The sequence below is a fragment of the Dermacentor albipictus genome, chromosome 1, assembly GCF_038994185.2.
Source record: "Dermacentor albipictus isolate Rhodes 1998 colony chromosome 1, USDA_Dalb.pri_finalv2, whole genome shotgun sequence".
Lineage (NCBI taxonomy): Eukaryota > Metazoa > Arthropoda > Arachnida > Ixodida > Ixodidae > Dermacentor > Dermacentor albipictus.
Window position 1 is genome coordinate 60,833,622 of NC_091821.1, and position 24,340 is coordinate 60,857,961.

General features: G+C 45.1%; 1 protein-coding gene and 1 long non-coding RNA gene across 3 annotated transcripts in view; one reads left to right on the forward strand and one right to left on the reverse strand.

Moving 5' to 3' along the window:
- The first annotated feature begins 767 nt into the window (after positions 1-767).
- Positions 768-24,340, forward strand: part of LOC135918360 (arylsulfatase B-like) — a 145,007-nt gene continuing 121,434 nt past the window's right edge. Inside the window, exon 1 of the mRNA XM_065452051.2 lies at positions 768-1,074. Within this exon, the coding sequence (XP_065308123.1) occupies positions 1,036-1,074 (39 nt within the window). The 5' untranslated portion in view covers positions 768-1,035. The remainder of the gene's footprint in view (positions 1,075-24,340) is intronic.
- LOC135918364 (uncharacterized) lies at positions 10,128-24,117 on the reverse strand. 2 transcript variants are annotated; one of them, XR_010569640.1, is made up of 5 exons: positions 24,002-24,117; positions 23,752-23,883; positions 22,506-23,165; positions 21,093-21,425; positions 10,128-10,324 (listed from the first exon to the last, which is right to left on the reverse strand). It is a non-coding gene; the product is annotated as an uncharacterized lncRNA (long non-coding RNA). The 2 variants fall into 2 exon arrangements; XR_010569639.1 differs by having other exon boundaries at positions 21,093-23,165.

The following is a 24,340-nucleotide window of genomic DNA, read 5'->3' on the forward strand; positions in this document are numbered from 1 at the left end:
CAAGTATGTCCCCGCTTCTTCGAAAAACCCCGCTCAATGACTATAATTGCGCTATCTGCCCTAGGTGATTTTTAAAAATAAAAATAAGGGTCTGGTATAGCCATGCATGCCATAGTCGAGTAGCACCAATGGATAATTTTGACCAAATTGGCCTGATTATTTGTATATCCGTGGCATTGTTGGCTTGGCGGTAAACGACACAATCGTCCACGTAAAGATGTTTGCAGTAATTGGTTTTGATATATTATTAACGAAAATTAAAATATAAATAAAATCGCACCAAATGTTCTAGTATACGGATCGTTGTGGGACGCCACACGTATAACAGAAGCTAATTAAGCGCGTGAACCATTTACTAAAATCAGCTGTCTGTGGTCTACAAGATCACTTTATATTCGTATGGCAACATTCCCAGGAAAACCGAGGAGTATTAATTTCTGCATTAACCAATACTGGCTTACCTGGTTGAAGACTTCGCGGAATATCTAAGAACGCGCGTCAAAGTCAAATTTCATTGGCTGTGTGCCACACGAAAAAAGAAAAAGAAAAAAACTGCGCTAAATCAATGATGATACCGAAAAAAGTTATGGCTCACCCGTAATCGAGAGTATAGATGTAATCATGAAATGGTTACCTGTAAAGCAGATTGGTTGGAGATGAGACTAGCCACAATCTTAAAATGGGTTTAGTGCATGTTCGCAACGGCACCTGACGGCACACCCCACCATGCGTGGCCCTTCACTTTGGCAGCTGCGGCGGAGCGCGTCGCATGCAGCCCGCTAAATCCTTGTTTTCTCTACTGTCATACCCCTGTCCCGGAATTGGAGGCTGTGAACCACAAGCTTCCGAGGTGCCACAAACTTTGTTGTCCTGCGCTTTTCCTCGACCTGGCGGTCTGAACTTTTGAATCCGCGCCGCATTGCTGCCGACCACATCGCTGCAAATATTCTGCGCAAGCGCTGCTGTTATCACCTGCAGGCCACGGCCACAGCTGGGGCGGTGCCCTTCACTTTGGCAGCAGCAGCGGAGCGCATCATGCAGCCCGCTGAATCCTTCTTTTCTCTACTTTCACAGGTTGGTGACTATTCTTCGGTGTTATTCGCCCTGTTTATAAACGCTCCACCGTTTGCTATTTGCTGCCAGTGTGATGGGTTACTGACGATGTAAACGTGACATGCACGGTTGAAACTGTTCTAGGTCGAGACAATAATCCTATCGTTTTGTTTTGTTATGGAGCGGTGTAACTTATGTCAGTGTGTGCTGAGTGATGATGATCTTGCAGTGACCTGTACAGAGTGTGAATTTTTATTTCACGTAGGAACATGCTCTGACGTCACTGAGCAACAGTTTAGGGCAAAAAAGTTTGCAAAGAAGCACTGGAAGTGTGAAAGGCGTAGGGCAGGAAACGGCATGAGCACAGTTACAAGAACATCTGATAGTGAAGTGGTCACTAGGATTGTAGATATAGACCGCAAGTTAAACATGCCGCTGGAATTGCCGACTAAGGTAAACGGCATTGAAGAATCCATCCAGCTCCCATTGTTCCAATGTTCCGATGTTCCCAATGCTCCCAATGTTCCAATCCATCCATTGTTCACAATGTGAACAAGGTTCCCGTGGGGGAGCCGAAACGTAAATAACTCTTTTAAACCATTTTTGTCGGTGTCCAGACCTCTTCCTTTTAAGTATGCATCATCCCGACCAGACTGGCTTCCGTCATACTCTCAACTTCAGTTATTAAATGTGAAGATGACTTGAAGGCTCTACATTTGTAGACGTACTGTTCGTTTGGTTGCTTTCTGAAACTCCTTTTCCTCGTGGACAGTTTGCAACATACACCAAAAGAAAAATGGTTCACTCCTCAAGGCCTCGGTGAAAAACGACTGAGCTGTGTACATATGAATGCCCAGTCGCTGAATAATAAGATTCCGGAATCAGAAGCATACTTTGCTGATAATGATACATGCATAAGCGTGTTTCTTGTGGCCGATGCACGCGGGCGCCCCGACGAAGACGACGAACGCACTCTGGCTCTCGAGCTGTCGGCTGAACTGGCCAGCGCTGCATTCTCCTTTGTAAATACTTTGTAAATAGTCCAATTCTTAATCTTTCGTTCGCTTAACATTTTGGTGAAGTGTGCCGTTCCCCGTCCTCGCCACGGAGCTCCGCAGCGGCTGCACCGTCCTGCTTTCCGCCATGGCTCCCGGTGACGACACCTCGTCTCCTTCTACTCCTGCCCCCTCCCCGACAACGTACGTTACGGTTACCAACCCCCGCGATTCTGGCATATTCTCCGGCCAAGATAATGTCGACGTTGAGGACTGGCTCAACCTGTATGAGCGTGTTAGCCAAAACAACCGCTGGAACCCTACCATTATGCCAGCGAATGTCCTAGTCTACTTGGGCGGAACTCCTCGTGTCTGGTTCCGAACACACGAGGAGGAGATCTCTAGCTGGGATGCTTTCAAGGAGAAGCTCAGTGACCTCTTTGGAAATCCCACCGATCAGCAGCTGGCTGCTAGAAAAGAGCTTGCCACCCGAGCTCAGTCTTCTACTGAATTGTATGTCTCATATGAATATGATGAGTGAATAAACATAGTAGCGCGATTTTGTAGTGACTCGAGTGCATTTATTATTCCAGTTTGATGCGGGTTCCAGATAGGAGATGTATATTGAACTTTCGATCTTACAAATGATTGATAGGCTAATGCTTTTACTTGTTGTGGAGTATGACGTAGATGTCTCCTAAGAAATACCAGTGATTTATTAGCAGCTGAGTTTGTTGGTAGTGTGCAAGCGCCAGGACAGATCGCAAGATACAGTGAAACGGAGGTATTTGAATGATTGGACTGATTAGATTGGAACATTAGCGATGGTATAGGTAAATCTGAAGAGGTTACGGCAGCGAGTGAAAGGCACAAGTTTGCATTTGTTAGGATTTAGGTTGATTAGCAAGTGGTTACACCATTGTTATACATTATTAAGGTCGTTCTGGATGAATGTGTGGTCAAGTTTGGTAACTGTGCGGTAGATTACACAGTCTTCTGCAAACATACGAATGTTACATGATGCATACGTTGGTAGGTCGTTAGTATAAATTAAGGAAAGAAGCGGTCCTAAGACGGATCCCTGCGGGACGCCTGATATTGCGCGTAATTGCCAAGACAAATAACGCCGTGACGCCAATGTGCCGAGTGGTGTGGAGAAAAGACGAACAGGCAAGTATTTGACGAGTCAAGAAGATATATAGATAGAGTCATAATAAAAACAAAAATGTGCAGTAAACAAAAAAGTGCGTCCCTTGTACGACCTCCTAGATCGGCGCGTGCCCGCGCTCGCCGATCCAGGAAGCCGTGCCCTTTCACCCCTCATCTCAACTCCTCTTCTTTTGCCCTCTCTCGCAACGCCCTCACCTTCGACTGTGTAAGGTATACACCGTGTACACAATCTAAACGGTAATTTGTGCACAAGTGCTGGGTACGTGCAATTTTTCGCGCGACCGCAAGCGTGCGGTACGGCTTGCGGCGATGGGTGGCTCGAGCGTAAATCGGCCCTTAGCCCGCTGCATGCCGTTTCATGTTTCGTTATCTGCTGTTATAGACGTCAGAGTAGAGTTTTGCAAGACGCGCAGCGCCACCTGCCGGTGCGAAGGGGCAGTAATTGAGTAGTGCGAAGCCCGACTCCCTTGCTAAGTTGCCTATGATTTAACAACGATTTAACTAAATTTGGGCCATGTTGCGCGTGTTTTGCGCATTTAGCACCCAGACAGAGAGCTATGAATTTTTCCGCTAGTCGGACGCGCCGCCGGACTGCCATAAAGCCATGCATAATGCGCTTGCTGGCTCACTCGTCAGACTGATGGCGGAAACAACAGCAACCTCGATAGCTCCGCGCGCTACGAAGAAACACCGCAATCGATGCTACTGCTGTGTTGTAAATTGCCATGAATGTGAAGGACTGGATAACAACATTCAGTTTTACCGATTTCCATCGCGATCGTATGAAGGGGAAAGTCGAGAGCGCTGGATACGGGCCGTTCAACCTGTTGGGTAATCGAATTACTTGCATTCCTCACAACACAGTGGCTTGCATGAGAAAGGGCTACAATTTTGTTCTGCTGTAATTGAGTTGCGTAGCCCTGACGGAGGACCCTGGTAACCAAGCGAGAACTCAAGAATCTGCAGCCGCCACTTCGTTGGTAACAAAAAAAAAAAATCTAAAACAAAAACAGCAACGTTGCGAACCATCCTGCGTATGTGCCATCGATATTTCCAACTTTTAACAGACGTCCGCCTCCGCTTGACTCAACAGGTGGAACAGAGAGATTTGGCAGGTCAGTTTAACCAAACATTTTCGTTAGTTCATGAATTCAAAATCCTGTTCTAGAGCATCGTTGTATCGCGAGCTCATTTCTAGTTTCGGTATTTTGTATGTCCTGCGCCAATACAACAAGCACGTTTCGCAATGTGCTGAGCCTGCTCGACTGCGTTTCTCAAATGTGAGCAATAAGGTTGCTATAGGAGCACTGGATGAGTAATTGCGAAGTAACGCATGTGTGTAAAGGAAAAAAAAAATGTCGCGTTTATTTACATTTATTTGTGCGCGCTTGTTGCTCGAAGCGTCTGCGAAAAGTTCAAAGGTACTGAGCGATGCTGTAGCTCCTGCGAGAAAAAAACACACGCGGCGCATAGGCACTGTAGGAAGCTTACTTTCGTCTTGTTCGCATGCTGTTTGCTGCCTTGGAAAACGTTTTCTGTTTGCTACCCTGAAAAAGGCTATGGAATGATTTACTCTCTGTAAATAATTGCGAGAAAAACATTACGATAAAATGCATAAAAAATATAGGAGCTACTTAAGTCATGTGTTCAGGACATTTTCAATATGAACCAATTTGAAATGCTTAGAATTTTCTGCTGATATGCCTATAAACAAGCCTGATGCCTTCTGTACTTGCGAGTTGCAGCACGCCGAAATAACACCTGGGCCTTCTTTTATATTGTGCACGTACTTCGCCCTGCAGAGCTTCCTCCCTTTCACCCGCCGTGGTTGCTCAGTGGTTATGGTGTTGGGCTGCTGAGCACGAGGTCGCGGGATCGAATGCCGGCCACGGCGGCCGCATTTCGATGGGGGCGAAATGCGAAAACACCCGTGTGCTTAGATTTAGGTGCACGTTAAACAACCCCAGGTGGTCGAAATTTCCAGAGTCTTCCACTACGGCGTGCCTCATAATCAGAAAGTGGTTTTGGCACGTAAAACGCCATAATTTTGATAATTTTTTTCCTCCCTTTCCGAAGCGTGGATGGGCGGAAGAAGCTTTGCAGGTACTTGATTTTTAGGAAACCGTGCCTCAGCATAACCGAAAGCGGAGAGTCCATTGTGGCATATGCACCTTCGCTTGCGGGCAGCTCCTTTTGCACCACTCAGTTCGCGCCAAGTCTGCGGTGGGGGCGCTGGTGACGGGTTTTTCCGCAGCGCCGCCTGGGCAGAATTTGAGGTCTATCGGGAAGCGTGCGCTGCTAGCTGTGCGTTGACCGGCGTGGGCAGTTTCGTCAGTTTCGTGGTCCTCGATAGCTGTGTGCTTGTGCTCCGCATTGTTTCACCTGTTTCACGACTCGTACCGCTCGTGCATCGTGCAGTGGTGCACGAATACCTCAAAAACAAGCCCTGGAAGGTTGTTAAGGTTGTTCCGGGTGCCTAAAGACAACAGGTGAGCGCGCACACCCAAGGACATCAGAAGGCGCATGTACACGAACACAGCCCTGTTGCGCCTTGACTTTGCTACACTTCCCTCTTACCGGTAGAGAAAGCTGACAAATAGATGTTCCTCCTCATTGTCGCCTAGTCTATGACTTGTGTTTTTCTGTGCCATGTTTTATCCTGAAACTTCAGTAACTTGCTTAGCTTTCCATTCGGCCCTCAGTGCTTTTTCTGTGTGTCACGTTCTACAAACGTACTAACAGCTGAAAAATTTCTGTTCGTGTTTGTGTATTATTTCAGTAATCGCCGATAAGAAAACCGCGCGAACCTTCATGTGTAAGCATGATACGCTTTTTTTTTTCTTCTGAAAAGCATGAGCGCTACACGTGTCCTCGATGCAGATTTTTGCAGTTAGTGTTTATTATACAAAGGAGTGCCCAGTAGGTACGATATTAAGTGACGTAATTTTACTGCTAAGGATTACATTCGGGGTGAAAGAAAAGCCGTGTACTGTTGGCTTATTTTACCTGGTCTTTGATTTAGGAATAGGCCTTTCTGCGAATGTTTTCTATGTGCTGCTGCAAAAGCCGACTACCTTCTGTTCCCCCTTGCCACCGTTACTCAACTTGTGGCCAAGTGCGAAATACTGTGATAATGTGTATTTCAGTTTTTAGTATAATGTTATTTTTGTTCTGCCATGTCTTTTTCATTTTGTTCAGTAGTAATGAAAATGTCACGCATTTCATATACTTTCGTGCAGGTTTATAAGTAAGCTCTTGTTTTTTTTTTGGTATGGCTGTCAATCAAACAATATTCGCATTTTATTCTATCTTTTAATATTTTGCGTGTCATTGTTTTTGCCATTACCGGTGAGTTTCCCTTTCTTTAGTTGTCATGGATATGTCATACCCGTCGTTCAGTTTTGTGCAATATGTTAGTGCATATACCAGAAGTTCGTATACATTCTGGTCTGGAGGGCGTTATATAAAAATCTTGTTTTTTATATGTGCGTGTACATGAAACGGCCTTCGCGTTTTCTAGCGTATGTTATATTTCACTGTCAGTGAACTTTTATGTTTAGTACTAATGCATATGTCATGCACCCTTCACTTTTGTTCATTTTTTGAGCGTGTATCACACCGTGTTATAAGAAAAATCTTTGTTTCCGGAAACGAAGTCAATAAAGCGAGACCAAAGATCTGCTGTGTTTGAAGTTGAACTTTTTTATGTCCCGGCACATGCTGGTATAAGTATGGGCAAGACTGCGTGCGCGCCATCGCATAGCTCACGGAGCACCACACGCGCGCTTTGGCATTGCTTGTGAGCTGGCTCGTGGTGCGCCGTAGCGCGCGCGCGATAAGAAAAAGAACAACGCGCCGCGTACGGGCGAAAAGAAAAGAAAAGTAAGCGGGGCGCGTGGCATGGGGGAAGGGTGCGGATGGGTTCGGCAGAATAAAAAGAAGAAAAAAAAACGCTAGGGCCGGGAGGCGCCGCCCGGCTGCTGTTTCTGTTGCTATAACAACGTAAACAATCGTGTGCGCCGCCATTTTGCTAGAGCATCGCCCTCCTGTTAGAGCCGTAACTGAAGGGGACCTTGGCGCTAGCGTCGAAAAAGCGTCTGCTCGAAAACAGCCAATGGCAGCCATGCGGAGATTCACCCCTGGGGTGGAACCTGGTCTGCCGATGATTGGACAGTAGATTGCGACGTTAATCTTCTCCAGCGGAGAATGCGGGATATGGACAGATGAAGCGAGGAGAAATCTGCCGTTGTCATCCGCAAGGAAGATAGGGTCGACCACGCGTTGACCGCGCGGCACATCCATGACACGGCGAGGGAACGATGATAACGCCAAGTGCAGCGCAACGTTAGGAACATGCGCAGAAGCATTCTCGAACATGTAGGCAGCAAGGTAGCCGGCCAATCGGGTGATGAACAGACAGCGGATTAACATGGTGCCCGCGCCGCGTTTGCCTCGCCCACGCTAACTGGCTGATTTTTAAAAAATAAAATGAAGAGAAGTTACTGATAACCACAATTTATAGCAACATCTGCTGAGTGGAGAAGGTATTCCTACGTGCACGGAGAGTGGTGCCGTCTCTGCGCATATGTTTCGTTGGGAAATCTCAAGGGCTGTCTAAACCTTGTAAAATCGGGGTTAAACACGCGATGCAGCAGTTGGCGGAGAGACAAGTGGAACAAATGACGAAGCCTACCGAAGGAGAACGTCAACACCAGGCGCATATGATATCAAAAAAGGTGGTTGCCTGCCAGATGTCCCAGTCAGTAAGTGGCAGAAGTGTTGAAGAATAAACCAGCAGCGATCAACATGCAAAAGCGCGTTTCCTTGCCGTTGCTGATGTGAGTTATCGAGAAGGGTGACAGAGATTTACTCAATTTCTCTCCCTCTTTTTTGTTTGTTTTAAATCTGTCAAATTATTTGGCTCGAGCTAGTTGCTGAAGCGAAGCTAATGTGGTGGTGGTGGTGAGTTGTACAACTGGCGGGTTTAGCCTGGCGAGCAAGGCTGGCAATTGCTCCGTCCGAGTGTCTCTTATAGAATCACTGTGGTGTTTTCACCGCATGTTCGTCAGACCAGCCTCTCTTAAAATGCGATAAGGAGACGTGAAGTTTCTTTGCGGGCTTAACTATAGTAATCGATAAGCCGAAAATGCAGGAGGGGCTCATAACAAAAAGCGTGAAGCGCCACTTATTCCTCCGCGCTTCAAGAAATAGGTAAAAAGGGCTTGTTTCTGGGCAAGTTGGTCCGGTTTACTATGCACTATTTTTTACGGCTCGAAAAACACATGAAATGGAGAATACGGCACACGTGCGTGTCATGGCGCTTTATATATTGTGTGTGTAGTGTTCTCTGCGTGTTCTTTGGTTTTCGCACCCTTAAAAAGAAGTTATATAGTTAGAAATAGTTCCCTTGCAAATGCCACTGACAGGGAGAGGAGGATATCTAGCTGTTCAGCAACAATGAGCACGTCGTGATTGTATACGCACTGCACGCACAAACAGCCAACATTTCCAAGTGTGGGAGCGAAGAAGACAGCTCACCATTGTTTCAAGAGGGGATTAGGAGATGGATTTCACTGATTTTGTGAACAAAGTACCTCCCGCAACATGTCCCCTTTCCCTTTATGTGTGGGTTGAGGTTTACCAGGAAAGGCTAAATACCCACGAAACACGGAAGCAGCTATTTGACGCCTAAAAGATGTTTGGAAATGCTAATTCAAAAGCGTAGTAGCTGTCTCGATCAAGACATTTTGTAGCCATGGACGTCTAGACGTACTTCAGTAAGCCCTGCTAACGCTACGCTAAAAGTTGGCTAATGGACAGCTTCACAAGAACAACTGAAGACTTACATTAGACATTCGCTCAAATTTTTGAAATGCTAATTCAAAAATGTAGTAGCTGTCTCGATCAAGACATTTTGTAGCCATGGACGTCTAGAAGTACTTCAGTAAGCCCTGTTAACGCTACGCTAAAAGTTGGCTAATGGACAGCTTGACAAGAACAACTGAAGACTTACGTTAGACATTACCTCAAATTTTTGCGGGGAGGTTTGCCCACAGTTTCAATTTATTTTAAACGAGGCATGGACACCAGAAAAAGAAGTTTATATTGTCGAATAGAGTGATGCACAGGTAGTTTTTCCAGATGTGAACCATGCGAATAGTGTAGTACAGCCTCATTGGTCGATTAGTGATTTTACTTAGGCCAATAATTGAACACCGCCTGTCAGAATTATTTTTCAAATATAACAAGATCTGTATCGTATGCTGATATCACGCCAATGTTCGCCCATTGACCTAAACAAGAACATCTCTGCATGAAACACGTCATTATTGACATAACTTCGCCTAGCTGGGTCTCCACCGAATTGAAATAGTTTCTACAGAGAAACATTTTTTAAAGTGATGCTGCTGTTTAGGCAAAAATGACATGCTGGTTTCCGCTACAGCAGGCAGGAAAGCCCGACACCAGTATACGAAACCAAATGCTGTGCTGCAATGAATTGTTAAGAAATAAAGGATAGTTCACATCTGGAAAAACACTCTGCCGACCATAACTGGCAATATCAATATATTTCTTTTTCTGATGTCTTGTCCATGCCTCATTTAAAAGTAAATTGTAACTTACTTTGTGGGTGTCCGTTGTAAGGTAACGCCACATGCTTGCACAGCATCACGCAGAAATAATGGCCAGTTTTTCGGCAAACCACCAATTAGTGAATTACTTGCGCGTTGCATGTTACCGGAACGGAAAGATGAATCATAATATGCTGTTATTTTTTTTTCATACACTGTTCGATGAGTTTTTCATGCGTAAGACATGATTGCAAGCGAAAATGCAGCAAGACATCTACTTCACACCATGTCACATAATCATGCTTTATTACCAAATAAAGTAGAAAAGATGCAGAAAGTGTAATTAACAAGAGTGACAAATAGCAGCAAAGGTGATCATGCATGAATCTCGAAGATGATTGCCGCCGCTGCCAGAGCAGGCCAGCCTTCGTAGGAGAGCACTGGCTGCTCACAAAAGCTTGCTGTCACAGGCCACGCGGGAAGGTTCTTGTGTCTCTACACAAGAGTTCTTGTAGACATATAGGCATGCAATACCTGCACAGAAGAGGGAAAAAAGGCGCGGGAGGAAATGGGAATGTTCAAAGTGGAACTTCAATTAGCAATATTTATTTATTTATTTAAAAATACTTTACAGGCGTCAATGTGAGGCATTGAGTAAGGGGGGCAGTACATAAAGAATACATTGAACATATGACATCTATAAACCGTATCAGTTTACAAACTACAACCGCAAGTGCAACCGAGATGAAAAAGAAGTATTTAGTTCACGATTCACTAGGGAAAAAAAGAAAACATAATATAATAACAAGGAATAAATCACACACCTTGTTTTCAGTGAAGTCGTGTAATTAACAAGACCAGAGTGTTAAACAATATTAATGATTAAAAAGAAAGACAGAAAATTTACTAACGCAACATTCCAACGGAACAGTAAACCATAGCGACATAGCGGTAATAATGCGACAATAAGCTGTAAAAGGTAGTGCATGTACAAGAAAGCATTGTGCGACAAACGTAAAACTTCACATTTCTTTAGTCATGTATTCAGTCAAGGCATCACGGAATGAATCGTAGTTAGACTGGCATGCAATGCTGTCCGGGAGCGAATTCCAAATTCTGATAGCACGAGGAAGAGCAGAGTAATGCATTTGTAGAACCATAAGGGCGTGCATAGCTGAAATGATTATGAAGCCTATGTGACGTGGAGTAGGGTCGTTTCAAGCATGCAGGTGTTCGAGTGGAGTGAAGGAATTTGTGGAACAGTGATAAAAGGGCAATGCCTCTGCGAGCGCTCGAGGATTGTAATGAAAGCTTAACTTTTATTTCTGTTACACTAGACTGGGTAGCTGTAATCGTTTATGATGAAGCGGCTTGCTCTCTTCTGTATCCGTTCTAACGTTTCAATGAGGTATTTCTCGTGAGGGGATAAAATGCAAGATGCATACTCGAGCTTGGGACGAACGAGAGTTAGGTAAGCTAGCTTGCGAACATTTGAAGGAACATTTCTTGAGTTGCGTCGCAGGTACCCCAACGAGTGGGAGGCGTTAGCTGAAATAGACATGATATGCTCTGTCCAAGAAAGATTCGATGTGAATAGAACTCCTAGATACTTTATATTGTGTAGCCGTTGTAACAGTATAATTATTGATATGGTAGGGATACGATGAGGTTGCCGACTCACGGGTAAACGACATTACTTTGCATTTTGAGGTATTTAAAGTAAATACCTCAAAAGACCTCAGGACGCGCTACGTCCGTCCACGTCCTGTCCTTCCTTAACATCGTCTGTGCAAAACTGAGCACAATATAACCATGTATTTAAAGTCATTAGCCATTTGTTGCACCAGCTAATAATTTGTTGAAGGTCTTGCTGAAGAACGAGGTGATCATCTGAATTTTTAATTGGGCGATAAATTATGCAGTCGTCGGCGAATATTCTTATGGTGGCGGACAAATTTTGAGGTAGGTCGTTAATAAAGATTAGAAAAAGCAAGGGACCGAGGACGCTACCCTGTGGTACGCCAGAAGAAACGTCTGTTACGGAGGAAGAGCAGTTATTTGCAATAGTAAACTGCTGATGATTAGACCGAAAATTTCGGAGCCATGACAAGGTAAGACAGTCCAATTTGAGTGCGGAGAGTTTTGATATTAGGCGACAATGTGCGACACGATCGAATGCCTTCGAAAAACCAAGAAACAAGCAATCAATTTGTAAGTTATAATTTAAGTTAGTGTGTAGGTCTGTTGTAAATTCAAATAACTGTGTCTCGCACGCGAGGCCCTTCCTAAAGCCGTGCTGATTATGAAAAAGGAATTCGATAGTCTCAAGATGTCTATAAATCTGCGAAGCGATATGTTCAAGCAAGTTGCAGGGAATGCATGTCAAGGAAATGGGGCGATAATTCTCACAGGAGTTCCTGTTGCCATTTTTAGATACAGTTATTACTTTCGTCATCTTCCCACCTGCAGGAAGGTGGCCAGTCGGAAGTGACTGTCTGAATATGTGCAAGAGAATTTTGCTTGATATTTCTACCGTATTCTTTAAAATCTTTGAGTTTATACCATCTATGCCGTATGAAGAAGACATGTTAAGGTTATTTATGAGAGAAGAGAGGCCCTCCAAAGTGACTTCAATAAGTTCCATGTATTGGTAGCTTAATCCTGAAACAAAATCTATATTTGAAGTGTTCTCCTGTGTAAATAGAGAGCTGAAGAATGTATTAAAGACCTCCGAAAATTCGCTGTCTGGAATAAGAATATTGCTGCTGTTTTCTAATGAAAATTCATCGGATTCGTTGTTAGGCTTTATTATTTTCTAAAACTTGGCAGGATTGTTCTTAAGAAGCTCAAGAAGGTCATTAGAGAAATATTTATCTTTAGCTTCACCTAAAGCTGAGCAGTACGATTTAAGGTACGTTTTGTAATTCTGCCACGCTGCTGATGTGCGATCTCGCTTAGCGATATTATACAAGCGTTTTTTGTTGTTCTTCACGCGCTGAAGCTTTTTAGTAAACCAAGGGTGCAACTTATCGTTCGTTATATTAACGAGTGGAACATACTTGTCTACTAATGCGCATAGTGTATTTTTAAACATGAGCCTGTTTTCTTCAACGGATCTATCGTAAAATGATGGCCACATTGTGCTTTCGAAGAAAGTTTCAAATTCTGAGATGATTGTTTTACAATTGCCCTTATTGTAATCACGAAGTTGCTTTCTCGTTTTACCCGTAAACGGTGGCGTTGTGTTTATTGTTATTTGGAGCAAATGGTGGTCGCTGAAACCATCCAAGTATTCTATGTAACCTATTGTTTCAGTTGCAGTACTAAGAATGAGATCGATCTAAAACATTGGCACCACGTGTGGGTTTTGTGACAGCTTGAAAGAGATTTAAATCTAAAAAAAAAGTTGATGAATTCAGACGATATATGACAAAGAGATGATAAATTTGTCCAATCGATTAGCGGACATTTGAAATCCCCAAGAAGATAAATTAAATTAGCCGGGAAGAGTTCCATGGCTTTGTTGATTGTGTCGCGCAGAGCATTGATGAAAAAATTATTAGAATCTGGTGCACGGTAACAATTACCTATTAGTATCGTAGAAGATGAGATCGTGCAGGCCACACAAACAATCTCGAGATCAGAATTAGTGTTGACCAAAAAGGACGTAATGGTTTTCCTTACACCAATCAAGACACCGCCCCCCCCCCCTTTTTTTTAAGAGAGCGGTCACACCTATATATGTCATACATGTTTGAAGATGAAAAGATTTCATCATTCTTTATTGCAGAATGGAGCCATCTCTCCGTGAAAGCGATAATGTCGGATTTGCTGTCTTCCAAGAAGGAAGAGATGAGATCGCGCATTGATAATATGCTTCGTACGTTGGCATACGATAGTAATAGCGAGGGTGAAGTCGGGGTTAGTTTTAGTACTTGGTGACTCTGTGCGCATGCTCCCAACCGTAGCTATCTATTCAGTAGGACAACTGCACTTGCAGAACCATCGTATAGATATAAATTCTTGAATCAATACGCAGCTTGTCCACTGAAAGCTTTATTCTGGGTTTTCGTAAATTCAATTAGCTTTTGTCTAGCACTTCGAGTTTCCGGTGAATAATCTTCGCAAATGGAAGGAACGCCAGGTAGCGTTGAGGAGTGAGGACGTGTTTACGCTGGTTCCGCGAACAACCAGGGATTCTGGTGGTTTTTCTGGCAAAATGATCTGCTAAAGTGCTAAAATCGATTTTTGGAAGTGACAAGGACTCGGTGGACACAATTGTTTGTGCCTGTGAGTGGATTTTTAATGATTTTACGACTAAAAAACTGTGACCGGAGCACAACGCCGCGCTAAGCCTCACCTCGGCTTCGGCATGGCCCCGGCCGTGGACGGCGTCGACGGGCAGCCCCAAGCCAGCGGCTGCTCCCAGAGAAGCGGCGACATGGAAGTGACAGTGGAAGGCAACGAAAAGGATCCTAAGAGATCCGACAACGAAGGATGGTTCACCGTTTTGGCGAAAAGGAGGCAGAAGACCGTGCCAGCTGGCGCGGAGACGACGCTCGGACGCACGGCGGACGCTCGGCACGACGCGCTCAAGAGGGAGCAGGGATGAAGGAAGCGGAGCTATCGGTAGCATCGAACCTACCGAGACTGCCGGCCACGGGTTGGAAAGTGACTCTACGACTACGAGATGGCCTCTCGGGGCTTCAAAAGGCACCGGAAGTCAGCCTCGGAAGAGCAGTGCGAGATAGCGCGGGCGTCAGCCTACAAGAAGCCAAGGGAGACCGCTTCGTGATAAACACCAAACAAGGTACGATCATCTACCACACCTTGTCGATGGAGAATGCTAAAAGAATAAGCAAGATAGATAAGATCAGAATCGGAGACAAGGATTACGGGGTCGTCACGTACGTGAACGCACCGGAAAGCTGTGGGCGTGGAGTTATTCACGGCATAGAGGAAATGTACTCCGACAAAGAAGTCCTAATCAACCTAAACGAGGATGAAGACAACCCGACAGTCCTAGAAGCAAAAAGAATGGGCAAAACCAGAACTTTCCTCCTAACTTTTGACGACGAAGTTCCACGCAAGGTTTTCTTCATGGGCGCTATTCTACGGTGCTTCCTATACAAGAAGAGGTACGAAGTATGCTACAAGTGTGGAGGACTCGAGCACAGTCTAGAAGCGTACGGTGAGGGGCTAGTTGGTATGACATTATGAGAACAAAGAAAAACTGCGCAAAAAGAACAAGACAGAGAAAGAACCACACGACACAGGCGCCTGTGTCGTGTGGTTCTTTCTCTGTCTTGTTCTTTTTGCGCAGTTTTTCTTTGTTCTCGGGCACAGATCAGACGTGTGTGACAATGACGAACCGAGGTGTAGAGGTTGTGGGGTAACCAGACCACAACAAGGACATCAATGTGAACAGCAGTGCCAGCTCTGCGGCAAAAACCACGTCACCGGGGATAAGAAGTGCAGGAATTTATTCCGCACCCCGTGCATCGTGAAGAGACAATGGGAGCAAAAACAAGCGGCCGAGGAGGCGAACCAAGAGGATCTTCGTAAAAGCAGGCCAAGCGAGAGATCTAGCAGCAGGACCAGGAGCCGCTCGGAGTCCTTCCCGAGGCTACAGACGCCGCACCACCAGACACAAGAGAAGGAAACAAGTAACAAGGTGAGCTGGTCAGACAAAGTCTCTCAGGATTCCGAAAAGTATAAAGAAAACCAGGAGCTAAAAGCGCTTATTAAGAGGCAGGAAGAGCAAATTAGAATACTGACTGAGGATAGGAAAAAGGAGGGAGAAGAATTTTTAAAGATAATCGAAAAGATGAAAAAAGTGAAGGGTGGAAACAGTACGAACAGGAAGAGAGTGTAGGGGACAAAGAGCCCAAAACAGATCGGCCCTCGCTCAAAAAGAAGAGAACGGGAGAGACGGACTCAGACAGCAAGATGGACAATGTTACCCAGGATATTACCCTGATGAACGGAGCTATGATGCAATTCATGGAACAAACTCGAGCGGAATTTGAAAAGCACGACATCGCCCTCAAAGCAGAATTTGAGAAACGCGTCTTCGCTTTAAAAGCGGAATTCGATTGGCTTAGAACACAATTAATTAACATTCAAAATGCATTCGCAAAATAACACGATCTGGCAGTGGAATTGTAGGGGCTTCCTGAAAAAGAGAGCAGTCCTACAAACATTCCTAACCAACATCGATAAACCAGATGTCATTGCGTTGCAAGAGTGTGGGGAAAATGCAAAATTGGCCGGCTACACAGCCTACACTGGGCAAGGATAGAACCGGCAGACAGCCATTTTAGTTAAAAGAAACTTAGCAGCAGTCCTACACGAGACTGACAAAAATAAGATAGACAACGTCGTAATTGAACTAGTACCGAGGAAAAAAAAAAGATAGGAGCCTATACGTTCTCAATGTATACAGCTCTCCTAAGCAAAAAAAAAAGAATTGTGGCTTCGATCAGCTCATCGAAAGGTCCAAAAACATTGCAGGGAACAGCCCCATAGTCATAGTCGGAGACTTTAACGCGCAACACATGGCTTGAGGGTACAAAACCTCGCAACAAAAAGGCAGAGAATTATGGGATACTATCTCCAAGCAAGGACTAACCCTACTAACAAATCCTCAAATTCTGACTAGAAAAGGAAATAGCGTTTCCAGGGACACCACACCGGACCTTACACGGGAGAGGACTTGGGGAGCGACCATAGAATTATAGAGACGGTGGTAGAACACGGAATACCAACTCCCAAACCCAAGCAGATCGAAGCGGTAAATTGGAACCTTTTTAGGCAGAAATGTGCCGAAAAAGAGGAGCTCAAGGATGTAGGCAATTGGAGCAACGCCCTCTTGGAAGCGGTTGAAGAGGCCACCGAGAAGGTGGAGGCAGACGAAACGCAGGAGGTAGTAGACCGAAAAATGGTCGGATTATGGAGGAAAAAGAGGCAGCTAGAGCAAAAATTGAAAGAGAATAGAAGCAATAGAAACATTAGGAGGGCATTAGCGCCCCTGAACGGAGAGATTGAAGAATACGCGCTCGAACTCACGAAACGAAATTGGAATAGCATATGCGAACGGATGGATCACAAAATTGGTAAATCAACTGCATGGCAACTATTGAGGTACCTACTAGATTCATTCATTCACAAAACTTTATTAGGGTCCTGAAGCCCGGTCTTTTCAGACCGAGGCGGGCCGCGTCCACGTCGGCACCGCCAGGCCGAGCCTTATGGCGTCATCGTGGACCCTCTGGACAGCCCGTAGCTGATCTTGATATGACGAGCTTGTTATCAACTTGTGCCAGTAAAGCCATTTTTCTTCGGGGTCGGCGAGAGTCGCGGGACAGCCCGCCAGCATGTGTCTGATGTCAATGATGCCATCGCACACGTTACATTCTTTCCTAATTTCTCTTTCTGGGTGAATTTTATTTATGAAATACGGAGTGGGGTACGTCCCGGTTTGCAGTAAACGTAGCGTCACTGCCTGAGCCCTGTTAAATTTTACGTGTGGCAGAGGGAACTGCCTACGCCCCAAGTAGTAATATTTAGTGATGTCGCTGTAAGTTAGTAACTGATCTTTATGCTCCCCGGAATGGTAGTGGGCGTCGGTTCGGTTCTGACCGGCACGGCAAGCAAGTCCTCGTGCCAGGTCGTTCGTCACCTCGTTGAGGTTGGGCCGAGTCTCGTCCACTTGTCCCATATGTGCAGGAAACCATCGGATTTCAGTTTTGATAGTTTCGACCTTGTCGATAATTTTAGCCGCAGTCCCAGCTACATAGCCTTTGTCAAAGCTCTTAATTGCTGCTTTGGAATCGCTATAGATGAAAGACCATTTACGGTTCCTGATGGCTAGAGCAATCGCGGCTTGCTCCGCCACCGTGGAATCCTTTGTGAAGATGGTGATGGCGTCCCGTACCTCGCCCCGGCTGTCGACCACCACGGCGGTATAGGCCTCTTTGCCTTTGACCCAGGCAGCGTCTACAAGGGCCGCCTGTTGCCCTAGCTGTTCAATTTTTTTTCAACAAAGCAGCGAATCAGAGACGCATAGAAACATGCAAAAACTAGTGTATAAATACGAAGGCAGTAATAGACAATTGTTCGCTGAAGTTAAGGATAGATATCTTAAATGTGGTCCGGAAGAAACACTGCCGGACTACAAAGGGGAAGAGAACCCCCTCTTGGACAGCCCCGTCACGGTAGAAGTCGGGGCCGAGCTGAATCGACTGAGAACGAGAACAGCTGCAGGACCACACAGAATCAGCAATAGGATGTTGAGGAACCTAGATGACAAGTCAATAGTAAACCTAACGAATTTTATGCAAGAGTGTTGGAAGAAGGGTAAAATCTCCAAATAATGGATGGAGGCTAAATTAGTCTAATTCCAAAACCGGGAAAAAGCTCAATCTCGAAAACTTCAGACCAATATCCCTCACGTCATGCGTCGGGAAACTAATGGAACACGTGATACAACCTAGAATTAGCAGATACTTGGAAGACCAAGACATGTACCCTGACACAATGATTGGCTTCAGAGCACACCTATCTGCATGCGACGTCATGCTACAGCTTAAAGAGCAAATTATCAGCCACCAAACGAAGGACACGAAAGCTATCGTTGGCTTAGACGTGGCCAAAGCATTTGACAACGTAGACCACAAGGCAATCTTAGAACAATTGAATAGCCTAAACGTAGGGAGACGTACCTACGAGTATATAAAGGACTTTCTGACTGACAGAACAGTAACGGTCAGTCTTGGGGGTAACGAGGAGAAAGGGATGGAGCTCAGCAATAAGGGGACACCGCAGGGCTCTGTGCTCTCACCCACTCTCTTTAACATAGTAGTGATGGGACTCCCGCACAAACTTAAGGACTTACAGGGTCTAGAACATACGATCTATGCGGACGACATCACCCTATGGATAAATAGAGGCAGTGACGCCCACATAGAAGAAACGCTGCAAAATGCCATCAATAGAATTGAAGAGCACTTAGAAAAAGCCGGACTTAAATGTTCAGCTACGAAGTCGCAGGCTCTCTTCATCAGTCCACAGAAAAAGCGAAAGAAAATCCCTAACCACGGGATACAACTCACGGTTAATGGGGACGCGATTCCAGACGTAAAAGCTATACGAGTGCCAGGCATGCACATCCAGGACAATGAAAGAAATACAGAAACGATTAGAAAGCTTGAAATGAGCGTAAGCCAAACATGTCGACTCCTCAGAAGAATCGCCAACCAGAAGGCAGTCATGAGGGAGGCTAACCTATTAAGGATAGTACAGTCCTTCGCGATCAGCAAGATCACATACGCAACACCGTATCTTAAGCAAACAAGGGCCGAGAAAAACAAAATAGAAATCCTCATAAGGAAAGGAGTTAAAACAGCCCTAAACCTGCCACCATGCACGTCTACGCACAGGATACTAAACATGGGCATTTCAAACACCCTAGAAGAGTTGATCGAAGCCACACTAGTCTCCCAGCAACAGAGACTAATGAGAAGCAGAGGTGGTCTGAGAATTCTAGAGAAACTAGGATACAAAACTAACAACAAAGTAAGAAACACGGGAGCCATTCCGTCGCAAATCAGAGACAGGATACGCATACCACCACTCCCGAAGAATATGCGTCCCAGTCACCACCAGGATAGGAGGAAAGACAGGGTTAAAGCATTACAAAAATCACTAGATAAAAAGCAAGGGGTGCTCTACACGGATGCAGCAGAATATGAAAGCAGACCAGGTTTTGTCTCAGTGACGACACAGGCTGACGGTGAGAACTCAAAGAGCTGCAGTACCCCGCAAAACAGAGTGGAGGTTGCAGAGGAGGTGGCCAAAGCCCTAGCTTTGACTCAAAAAGGCGTCAGAATCATAGTGTCAGATTCCAAAACAGCCATCAGGAATTATACCGCAGGGAGAATCTCCAAAGAGGCGCTCAACATATTGGAGCAAGGACCAATTCCAGAAGAATTAGTAAACCTTATATGGCCTCCTGCCCACGAAGGCTTGCCCGGCAACGAGAAAGAGCACGCATTGGCCCGAGAGCTTATTTACCGGTACACCAATGCAGCCTCTCCATCCAGGGAGCCCCTACTAAAAGAAGAAGGCATAAACACTTACAGCGAAATTCTCGCTTATTATAGAAGGGGAAGGAAAACACTTCCAGAGGCGCATAAGAAACTAAGTGCGCAAGAAGAGATAACATGGAGGCAACTCCAAGCGTGGGTGATCTGCAACCCCTACATTCTGAAGAGATGGCATGATAACATTGAGAACATGAATTGCAAACACTGCGGGACAAAGGCGGACATGATCCACATAATATGGACATGTCCTAGATACAATAAACGAGATAGGGATAGACAATCCTGAGAGACTTTAATGACCAGCTCGAAGGAAGATGATCAAAGAGAAGTCATCCGCATGGCCCTGGACACCGCTGAGGTCCAAGGAGCATCAGCCAGCTGAATAGGGAGTAGCAAACCGAAGAGACAGGAAGACTCTTGACTCTTCGGGGTGCAAATAAATGTTATTTCTCTCTCTCTCTCTCTCGTTCGCGAATGGAATATGACGTTCCCTTCAGTTTGTGTGCCGAAGAGAGAATGCGATCTTTGTCCTTAAAGACGGTCAGCTTGGCTATGATGGGTCTCCGTTTGTCCTCGCTATATCTTCCCAACCGATGCCCCTGCTCAAATTGTTGTTCATTTATTTTGATGCCAAGCTTATCCGCACAGAAGTCGATTATTTTCTGCTCCGACTTTGTCCAGTCTTCTCTAGCGTTATCTTCCAAATCAAAGAAAAGCAGATTCGAACGCCGCAGCCTATTCTCGGAGTCGTTACAGCGTGCCTTAATAACCGCCACCTGCTCAGACACAACGCGTACAGCGTTGGAATCTGTCCTATCTTTAATTGTGCAATTTAACTCCATTGCTTCTTCTAAAGACACAACCTTGTCACTTAGAATTTTAATTTTGTTGTCAGCTTCCGCTTGCTTCTCACTGGTAGACTTCAAATCAGCTATCAGGGAAGCTTGATCCTCTTCAAGCCGGCGGATAGCATCTATAGCCTGGGCAAGTGAATCTTCTTCACCTTTTGTCAGAGGGCCAGGATCAGATTCTATATCTCCCGAAAGTAATAGTAAAATAGCAGAGAAGGCACGAAATTTGCAAGTAAACAGAGCCATCAAAAACTTCACTTTTTCAATAGACTGTGGTGGGCATGACACTGCCAACAAAGAGTAATTACTACTTCTAAAACAGTGTGCACCGGTCAGGTAACTAACCTGTTATAAGAGCCAGCGTGAGTGCGGCATCTTAGATACGATGTCGTGCCCGAAGTGGGAGCCAGCCAGCTGTCATTTATATCCTACATCGGCCGCCGTAAACGCACTTGATGTGATCCTAGGTTGCCAGGTGGGCCAGTTGGATTCATCTGTAACTGGCGGGTGATGAGCTGGAGTAAGCAATCGTCGATGTGGATTGGCAGGTTGGCAGGCGGTTGTCGATCCGGGCGAAGACACACGGACGATACCATCAGCGCTATCGTAGCTTGTAAAAATAGCCAGCGTGAGTGCGGCATCTTAGATGCGATGTCGTGCCCCGATGTCGATGATGTGCTAAAAAGTTCAGCTAACATTAAAAATAAATTTAAGCACTCATTTGTCTTAAATTACGGGTATCTTAAGGTATGTATGGGATGATGTTTAAAATTGCTAATATATTTCCTGGCATAGTTATTAAATTGCAGGGCAGAGTCAGACGAAGCCAGCTTTCAAATTAATATATGGTGTTTTGTGACTAAAAAGGCGCTTATCACCTTTTCAAACAAGTCTGAGAAGCTTCCTGCAAAATATAATCAGTTCAAAACAGTAATACACTCTGCAGGTAAATGATGTACTAACTTAATTAAAAAGTTAAATACCATTTCATATTGTTAAGCCAAAAGCAAGTTTGGCATTTTTTACTGTCTAGCTGTTGCCTATTTTTCAAACTTAAACATGACTCAGTACAGGGTATGAAGGTAGCTTGCAAATGAGGACTGGTGATAAAGTGGTGTTCCAAAGCAACACTTCTAGGCTGGATCAATCACTTTTGTTGATATGTTTTCATGTGACTCTAATTGGCTTAGGGCAATACTTCACACCAATAACGCGTCACCTTGGATGACACGTCATAAAAATTGAAAGCATCACATGATGTGATCAAACGGTAACATTGCCCACCGTCTTGGAAGTGTTAGCATGCTTGTTGCGCGAGAAAGTGCAAAGTGATTTGTATGGGTAGCAAATTCATAAGTGCATCTATAGCCTCAGGTAATTCTGAGCATCTACATTGACTCGCAATTGAGAAGCCGCTGCACACAAAAAAGATGTGTTCAAGTAATGGTCCAAGTTGAATAATTGCCCACCTAGTGAAAGGTCAAATGTGGAAGCCTAATGAGCCAGGGCCAATAAATTGCTAAGTTCTGATAACACCTCCATTGATATTATTGAAATAGATGACAAAAAACAGCACAGGTAAGGTTACGGTTATGACAAAATTTTAAAAGCACCTCTGCAATCTGCTAGAACCTTCAGTATCATGCCTGTTTTACATGCACATATGTTGCAGCACAATCTATCTCAGACGCAGGCGCCTCCACACATCATTGTGCTATCTCCTCACAATAAGGTTAAAAAACAGTCTGCACAAGCTACCTCATGTGATCCATTTGGCAATCGCCAGCCAAGTGCTGACGGTGGTAGACCCAAATTGAAGTTCGTTCTTGTAAGGAAGGTTCGGACCATGTTTTATCAATTGTAGCGGCAAAGCATACCTTTTGCAGCACACGCATACATATTAAATTAGACTGCTTGATGATGCTGTACAGTAAATTCCTGTAAAGAAACTAAATCACACAGGAAACATTTAGAATACAGAAGTAATCACATACTGCTTGAATACATTTGTGCATTAGGGAAGCAAGGTGTAATGTACAGTGCTGTTGGAAATTTTTAATCATGTAGGGAATACTGGTAAATGATGACACAACAGAGTTAATTTGTGAGTTCTTACATAGCACTGACTACCTACAGTTAAATTTGTAAGGCTTAGGGAAACTAATTATTAGTAGAACTGTGTATGCACACTGGCACTGAGAAATTGGTTATAATAGTGGCAGCTTATAAGGGACCAGTGCAAAAAATACCCGTTTATGAGACACCAACCAGCTATTTTACCACGAAGCGCTCCCTGGCCTTAACCCACACAAAAAGCACTGGGAGGTACAGAGAGTGTACAGTTTGCTGGCTTACACTGATCATGATGAGGTCCCGTCATCCAGCTAGCGCCAAGGGACGAGAAGGATGCCCGGCCGTCTATAGAGTGAAAAGAACAAAATAAGAGAGCATCAAGTCAGTTATAGACAGATTTTCAATTACAAATGAGGTGACCCACAGTCATTCATTAATAAGTACCAAGCAGTCGTGATTGCACTCCCACATGAAGCACCTACTAGGCTAAACGTTTTGCTGTTTATTTAGAACAAAACACCAATGAAATTTTTACTTCAGCAGCCGATTGCATTTGGAATTGTATAGACGAAGTAAACATTGCAGTTATATTTTTGTTTTGCTATAAAATGGGAATGTTACAAGCTGCATAGTCACTGACACACGCGCGTGCGCACTCAACGCTGTAACCCATGCAAGAACAAAAGGACACAAATTAGGCCGAGTTCAGTCTGGTTCAAGAATACAGCCAGTGCGTCCTCTTCCAATGCACTCCCTTCGATTGATTCGTGCTACGTTAACCACAAAGACTAACAAGCAGAACCCTCGTATAAAAGTAAAGATGACGAAAACCCGCAGGGCAGAACAGCCCATCCATCAAGAATTGTCGCGGGTAACACCTAAAAATATTCACATTGTTGACGAAAAACGAAGTGCAAAGTATTTCACTTACCGGAAAAAGTGTTATCCGAACGTGCGACGCACAAAGACGCACCGAGAACAACGAATGCGGTGAACGCAGATCTCGCCATTGTGGTAGTAAGCCGTCGGCGAAAACACGCAATAGAGCCGATGTCACGAAGCACTGATGCAAAACACACGGCAAACAGCATTAGCACAGCTAAATGACTCCAGTTAATATCCAATAAATGTACAGAACCGCTTAGAACGGCATACACATAGCATAACATATATGAACCCACGGCCGTGACATTGCGGGCGGCAGTGGCCGTTTTTTGCGTCTCACCATCCGACGCCACCTCCAACAACAGCACCCGAGCCGTGTATCGCGCTCGGAGAATCTGCCTGCGCTCACGGCAAGCAATATTTCGCGGCAGCAACGAGTGCGGTTGCCATGGTTGCGTAGCCGTTGCGTGCGTGTGGACGCAGGCGCGCAGAAAGCGCTCCGGTCTCGCCGCTACGGACAACTGCAACAACTGTGGTGCAGTTAAGACCTTCAAACGCTTGCTTCTGCTGTGCAGTACTTTCGAGGCACCGCGGGAGGAACTCTGTAGCTGCAACCGCGCGCACGGGCTGCCGGC